General features: G+C 44.7%; 1 protein-coding gene across 1 annotated transcript in view; it reads left to right on the top strand.

The window, feature by feature from the left end:
• Positions 1–7909, top strand: part of Prok2 (prokineticin 2) — a 15419-nt gene extending 7510 nt beyond the window's left edge. The window contains exon 3 of the mRNA XM_005364943.2: positions 6858–7909. Within this exon, the coding sequence (XP_005365000.1) occupies positions 6858–6962 (105 nt within the window). The 3' untranslated portion in view covers positions 6963–7909. The remainder of the gene's footprint in view (positions 1–6857) is intronic.
• Positions 7910–8134: the final 225 nt, after the last annotated feature.

Genomic DNA, 8134 nt, shown 5'->3' with positions numbered 1-8134 from the left:
CTTATGCTTGACCTAACGTTACTGAGGCAGCCAAGTAATGATTCTATATCTGACCCATAGAGCGTCTTGTTTCCTCCGTTGACTCCTGTCAATTCTCCTCCAGATCCTGTGTTGGCCTTCCTTAACTCACTTGACTGCCTGTGCTTTTTCATTAATCTTATATGTCTGTTGAAAATGGCTTATCTTCTGGGATGGATATCTTTTGTGACATCATGTGACAGCCTCCTTAGTGGCTTTCTCTTGAAAGTATGTCTTGGAGGGGCTCAGTCCTGGATTTTGACGGATCTGAGGCACGGATTCTCTCATTCCTATTACCGTTTCCCAGGCTGATCTCCCACCAAGGTTCCTCCTCCTCACAAGACCCCAGTGAGGCACAGCTAAAATTAGAAGGAAGCTAGCTGAGTGGGCAGGGCAGGGCGGGGCCGGGGCAGGGACTCCTTTGCTATTTTTGATATTTAAAAAGCAACTGAGTTTTGTTTCCACGATTTGACTTGAAGTCCATACTTGCTGTAATGCAAGTTCTGAGAAGGAGCGAGTCTATGTTCTCGCCACCCCTGCTTAGGGCCCTGCAGTTTGTCTTCGTGGCAGGTCAAATAAAGAAACCGCTAAATGACTAGGGTTTTATAATAAAACCAAGCAATAAGCTGACAGAAGTGCTCAAAACCAAGATCTTTATGTCATGTCTGAGGTGTCTACATGAAATGCATTTCTAGAACTCGGATTTTATGACATTTTACAGCCTTTTCTCCTATCCTGGAAAATTTAAAAGGTTATTTTGATGACCTATTACCAGGGTCAAGTGCTGAAGTTGGTCATCTTGGTGAAGATAAAGTTAACGTATTCTAGAAAAAATGTAGTTCTTCTAGAATGTTCTCAACTACATTCTCCCCAAGAGAAGAAAGGGAAAATGTTTTCATAAATATGCCCTGATGAGCACTGCAGTACAGTTTTCATTTCTACACAAGTTCAGTGATGGTTTCTCAGTAAACTGTAAAAATACAGATCCTTTATGGGAAATTCGTTCTCCTGTTTAAGGGTGGCCTAGTCAGCAGCCCCCAAGTGTGACTTTTGAATGGCTAGAGCAGTAGCTGAGAAGAAACGAAAGCAGCAGGGGGAGACAGGTGGTTCTGGGGGCTGCCCATCGCTCTGTCTCGAGCACAACCAACAACTTGTGGACTTGTAGTTGGCCTTAACAGTTTTTAAAGCTCAGAGGTTTTTATTTTATATTTGATAATTCAAAGTGAAATAAAATAGTGGGACTTTATTGCAGATGGCTATAATTTCATCATTTGGGACCCTGAGGCAAGTGGAATCCAGGTTCACAGACAGCCTGGGTTAGGGAGTGAATCCCTAGGGCAGTAGCTCGGGGTTAGAGTGAGCACCTTTCGTAACCAAGGACCTGGGTTCTGTCCCAAGCACCACTAGAAGCCAAATAAACAAGGAAGCAAAGAATCAAAGACATTAGTTTACCTGGAGAAAGCACATTTCATGGGCAACAATGTTTTAACTGGTATTTAATTTTTTTTTGTTATTTTTCTGGTTTTTTTCTTTTTTTTAATTTATTTATTTATTAAAGATTTCTGCCTCCTCTCCGCCACCGCCTCCCATTTCCCTCCCCCTCCCCCGATCAAGTCCCCCTCCCTCATCAGCTCGAAGAGCAATCAGGGTTCCCTGACCTGTGGGAAGTCCAAGGACCACCCACCTCCATCCAGGTCTAGTAAGGTGAGCATCCAAACTGCCTAGGCTTCCCCACCCCAAAGCCAGTACGTGCAGTAGGATCAAAAACCCATTGCCATTGTTCTTGAGTTCTCAATTTTTTTTTAAACACTTTGAGCAACTCATGAAATCATGTCTTTAGAAAATAGTTATAAAATCACACTATTTTAATTTCTATTAATAGTTACACTGTGGTTTTTACTAGATTGTGGTTTCCATAATTTAAAGGAAGATTTTTATGCCAGGTTTTCTATTCCATTTGATGGATATAATTAATACTTGAAATTTTTTTACTGTTTTATTTTTTAAATTTTTTAATTTAAAAAGGTGTTCTGACCTCATCTTTGTTCCACCCTCCGGTTTGTTTGTACTAGAGCTGGACATAGAGCCTTGCCCACGCTAAGCAAGTGCTTTCCCGCTGAGCTGCATACCCAGCTCCAATCGAGTTTGTATGTATGTTTGTGTAGGGGTGTGTGCGTATGCATGTGCGTAGGCATGTGTGTGTGTGTGTGTGTGTGTGTGTGTGTGTGTGTGTGTGTGCTCATGTTGAGGACAGGGATTGATGTTGTCTTCCTCATTCAATTTACACCTCACTTTTTGAGACAAGGTCTTTCCTTGCATCTGGGGCTCATGGTTTAGGTAGACTGACTGGCTTATGTTTGCCAGTCGTCCGGCTGTCTCCAGCTCTTCAGCGCCGGGACTTCAGATCCACACTGTGCCTGGCTTTCATGTGGATGCTCGCATGAGAACTCATCAGGTCCTCATGCCTGCACAACAAGCACTTATCTGACTGAGCCATTTCCCCACCGCCACCCACTTTTATATACATATTTAAACAGATTTTTCTTTCTTTCCTTTTCTTTTCTTCTCCCCCTCTCTCCCTTCCTTTATTTCTGTTTCGTGTTTCAACAGCCTATCGCTATGTAGAATTTGTAACCTTCTACCTCCTGAATATTGAGATTGCAGCACAGGTGTGCACCACCACACCCGGACACATTTTTTTTTTTTTAGTTTCACTTTAAAACTTGGCCTGTACAATGACCCTTTACTGAAAAAAAAATGCAATTTGAGCCTTGCTACAAAAGTTTTTGAGGATGTCAAGCTTTATTAGTGATTCCTGTTTTAAAACCAGTGTATGGCTAAACACTGTCACTATAACTTAAGGATACTTTCAGACTTATGTTTATCATTTTTAGGAAGACTGAAAGATAACCCATGTGACTTAGTGGTTTAGTGAAAGATGGTCAGAGAGAGCATGATGTGTGATTTCCTCATTCTATATACCGTGGGCATCGAGAGTCAGCGGTGCAGGGACCTCTTGGAGCAGCATCAGAACTGTGGCTGCAGGCTCAGTTGACAGTGTCACCAGACAGAACATACTGCATGCAGTTTAACCCAGGGTTCTCAACCTTCACCCTATACCTAGTTCCTCCAGATGGTGACATCTTGCAAAACTAGAGGAGAACTCAGCAATAGTCGGGACAGACAGCAGTTCCATCACTACGGAGTCATGCCCCTCCCTCCCTCTCTTTTTTACTTCCTTCCCTCCCCCCCCCCGCCCCAGTGTGCATGCATGTGTGCGCATGTGTGTGTCTTACTGGAGATTGAAGGCAGGATCTCACCCCTTAAGCAAGCACTCCGCCACTGAGCTATATACTCAGCCCCACGCTTACATTTTTATTTTGAGATAGGGTCTCCCTATGTGGTCCAAGCTGGTCTTGAACTCACCATCCTCCTGCCTCAGTCCTCTGTAGGATTTTATAGGTCTATGCTTCAGTTTTCCCTTTAAAAGTACCACAAGCAAGTAAGAAGCATGTTCTGTGTTGGCGAGTTTAGAATTTACTGTTTGGAATTATGGGCTGTAAGAAGTTGGTGTCCCGCTGATTCTGAAGCAGGCAACCAGGTTTGGGACTAGTGGTTAGGATGTGGATCGATGGCAAATGTTTCATCACCGCATGGACGCCCCATGGATTGATTTGTTTTCTGAGACTTCTGAACCTAGAAGTGAATGGGCCCAGGGAGAAGCAGGCAAGAGTCTGCTGACTGGATGGTTTCAGGACTCATGCTGTTCACCATGAAACTCCCAAATGGAAAGGGGGAAAGAAAATTGCTGTGAGCTTGAACTGCTTAGAAATGATGCGTAGAAGGAGAAACGCAGATTTGGGTCTTGGTTTGTGAGAGAAAAGGCAAGCACCGGGATGAGAATCCTGAAGCTCATAGGAGCAGGTCTGGATTGATGTTCCTGCAAAAGACCTTTCCCTTCTGGTCCATTGTTGTAGCCTTCAGTACCTAGAATAGGGGCTGGAGATAGCGGGTAGCCTATCAACTTGAAACAGGCTTGTTGGGTCGTTTGTATAACCCTGTGATGGGGTGATTATTTTACACTTGTATGGGACAAGCACAGTTCCTTGAACATGGATGCTGCTACTAGTTACCAACTTCAGTGCTATGTACATATTGAGCTAGCTCACTGTTCACTGAGAGGGCTATCCTGAATGTTTAGGAGTTTAGCAACATTTCTAGCACCTGCACACACACACGCACACACTCACCCACCCCAGTTCCAGCTGAGTCAGACATAACTGGCTGGGTATTGCTGAATCGTCCCTGGTAACTGAGAGCCACTGGTCCATATTTTTTGCTAAGGCTTGGCTTGAAGAAGTCTTGCAAAAATCTCAGAGTCAGAATGGACTGCAAAGGTCACTTGATGGTCACATCTCACACTGCCCAGTGGTCATTGTTTAAAGTTAGCCCAGCTGTACCCAGCTGTTGGATGTGTTCTGGGTGGTAGCCTCCCCCACCCCAGCTACCTCTGCCTTAGCCCAGCAGCCTTGACTCACACAGTGGCAGAACCATTCTGAGCACACCATCTGCCTGAGCCCTACGGGCAGCGTGGCTGAGGCTGTGTATAGATGCCACGTTTAGCCCCTTGGAAATAACCAGTCATCATAAACGCAAAAGGCCCCTGGGGAGCCTGGCTGTGTGCCCCACTCTGCCTGGTGAGCATGCCACAAGGCCTGCCCTCTGTTGCTTCTCTCATTTCCCTTCGTGTTTATTGATGTCAGTCATCTCCCTGACCCATCCAGCGCCATGTTGCAAATGGAAGGCAGGAAAGAAGAAGGGCGAAGAGAAGAAAAAAGAAAAAGGAGGTAAGAAGAATGAGAGAGAGAGAGGAAGCGAGAGAGCGTGGCCTCACCCAGGAATACATCCAGGACTCCTGGCTTTTACTTTGTACATGAGCATTGGGTTTGCCCTCTCAGGTCAGCCCAGGAGAAGGGTTGGAATGGTTCTGCCACTGTCTGAAAACAGCCTTTTGCCTTTAAAAAAAAATCTATAAAGAAATATATCCTGAAAACATCTGTGTAATTGGTGTGGGTGGCTTCTTTTGATAGGATAGACCAGAAGTACACAGAATGACAGCTAATGACACATTTGAAGCTAGAAACAGCGTTCACATTCTCTGCCAATCTCTCTCTCTCTCTCTCTCTCTCTCTCTCTCTCTCCCTCCCTCCCTCCCTCCTTCTCTCCCTCACTCTCTCTCTCTCCTTTCTCTCAAATTCGTGATTCTCCTTTTCAGCATCCAGAGTGCTGCTATTCCAGTACCTGAGTCACCTAACCAGGACAGGGTGTTAAATGAGCTAGAGACCCTGTACCTACAGGGTCAGGTGGTTTTCCTGGCTCTCTTTATTCTAGGACTTTGAAAAGTACACGTATTTTGAGTGATAGCTGTCAGTTGGGCTGCTCCCATCCAGCACCGCTGGTGGCATGTACAGGGACTGTGGAGGGGCTTTGGGCATGAAGCAGGCCTTCTCCAGAGTCAGGCTGAGAGCCTCTGGGTACAGAAGTTCTTCAAATTCAGCTTGCCTTTCCCATGATTCCCCTCTGGACATCCCTAGTGGTTTAACTCTGGTGGCTGTGGGTGAATGTGATGTCCATATTCCTGACTAGCTGTGGATTCATCCGTGTGCACTGAATACATGTGGTGGTGCCTAGGCCTTCCTTCTGGAGCTTATATAGCAAGATACTATAAAAAGAAAACAAATGACAGGGGCTAGAATGTGGCTTATTCAGTAACATGCTTGCCACAGAAGCAAGAAGACTTGGGTTCTATCCCCCAAAACCTCAGTACAAAAGCCAAGTGTGGTGGCGAGCTTCTGTAATTCCAGCACTGAAGCGGCAAAGGCAAGTGGATCCTGGGGCTCAGTGGCCAGCCGGTCTACTGGAATTGGCCAGTGCCAGTTTTATTAAGAGACCCTGTCTCAAAATGAAAGAGTGACTGAGGAAGGAAGGCTTTCAACATCCACCTTTGTCCTCCACATGGATCCTGCATCAATTTTGCACGCATATCCACGCAGATGTGCATATGCACAACCCACAGGCAGACAGACAGGTAGACAGGCATGCGTGCACACACACACACACACACACACACACACACACGCACACACACACACAGCACACCAAAATGAGAAAATACATCAGGCAAACAGGCTTTGTATTTCTGGTCCATCGATAGCCAAGCCTTCACCTGCATATGTGTGAAGGAACTTGGGCTGTTTTCTCATCTATGTGTGCTCTCATCTCTCATCTGAAGAACAGGTGTGAGTCTGTATTTGAAATCTTCCCATGCTGATGGCAGGGATGGGGAAGACGATGTATTCTGTAAGGGGCTGTGTATTGTCTATCCAGCATTCAGTAACACAGATTAGGATCCAGATAGCCACAGAGCGGCTTCATTTGTTTTCATTTTTATTTTTTGTCAGAGTGATGGGCAGATGACTCAGTTGGGAAGAACGCTTGCTTTGCAATCACAAAGACCCTAGATCAAATCCCCCCTACGTTCATAAAAAGCCAAGCATGTGACCCCAACACTGGGGGTGGGGAGTGGGTTAGAGATGGATGTACTTCAGGATCTCACTGGCCTTCCAGCCTAGTTGAAACAGCAAGCTTATCTGTAAGAGACCTTGTCCCAAGAAAATAAATTGGCAGGCTCTGGCCTGGGCCTTCATGTGCTAGGGATAAAGCCAGACACTTAGATGTATGCAGCACACATATACATACATATCAAACACTAAATAAACCAACAAGCAGGCAGATTGAAAAATCAAACTTTTCTGACTCAGTCCCCTTTTCCATTACAGGTTCCATTTTGGGGGCGGAGAATGCATCACACTTGTCCCTGCCTGCCAGGCTTGGCGTGTTTACGGACCTCTTTCAACCGGTTTATCTGTTTGGCCCGGAAGTGATCCCTCTGAAGCAGGAACTTGAAGTATGAACCTCCCCTGCACAATGTCTGTCAAGTCTCACTTGTGAGTGTGTCAAACAAAGAATATGCCAGAAAGAAATGCTCTCGCTTCCTCAACTTCCCAAGTCACATTTTAAGGTGACTTTTTTTTTTTTTCTTTTCGAAGGAGGGTTTTGATTTTTGGATAGACATATAAAGGGCACAGCATCCTGGAAAGACTTCTCATTTCCCTGTTTATGTTTCGGCTTGACATTTTTTTTTGAATACCAGTAACAACCGTGTTCACAAACAGGAGAATAAGAGTAGGTATTTTGTTGCAGAAGCTTTGTTTTTGTCCTTTGCAGCCCCTCTGTCCATCCTGCTGAGCGCACAGACATGCCCTCCCTTCAGAGGCTCTGATGGTCCTCACTTTAGCCTAACGTTCTAAAGTGGGGTCTCTACAGCCCCCTGGCTTGCTGGTAGACCTAGTAAGGAGGCTCAAACAGCTAGCTCTGTTCTCATTTGGTGGCAAGAGGGTGCACTGGAACCAGACACTCCAGACGGCTCTTTGGGAGCAGAAGTTGAGAGTGCTTCTGGGATTTTTCCTGCACCCATCTCGCCCAGGGGCTTTCAGTTCTGCCCTTTAACTGCTGGGAGGACAAAATTAATGGGACACTGGAGGAATGTGGTCCGTTTTTCTAGATTTGTTTAAGCAAAAGGCGTTTTCTCCCTAATGAAATATTACATTTCTTTTTTCATTGAAGATCTTTTTTTTTTTAATCTTCTTGTTGGAGACATTCTAAGGAATGTTACTTGAGGGTGAAGCATTGATTTTCATCTGGCATGACAGGCGTCATCATTTAAAAATCGGTGTTAAGTTATAATTTAAACTTTTATTTGTAATCCAAAGGTCTATTGTAATGGATTTCCTGATATCTTGACATTTGTACTGGTATCACTATTTCTATGTAAAAAAAAATTCTGTATCAGAATAATGACAATACTATATATATCCTTTGATTTATTTTGATATTATATCCTTATTTTTGTCACGGTTGTCAACAGTTTTTATTACAAGCAGATTTCTATATAGCCCTCATCCTAAAGTGGGCAGACACCCCAAAGCTGGTGAAATCACCCTAACACTGCGTGCGTTTTAATTTCACATTCAGGAGAGTTGTGTTTGTGTGAATT

This window comes from Microtus ochrogaster, unplaced genomic scaffold (assembly GCF_000317375.1).
Source record: "Microtus ochrogaster isolate Prairie Vole_2 unplaced genomic scaffold, MicOch1.0 UNK1, whole genome shotgun sequence".
NCBI lineage: Eukaryota > Metazoa > Chordata > Mammalia > Rodentia > Cricetidae > Microtus > Microtus ochrogaster.
The sequence above is the reverse complement of the archived record's forward strand: the minus strand, read 5'-3'. Positions and strand labels throughout refer to the sequence as shown.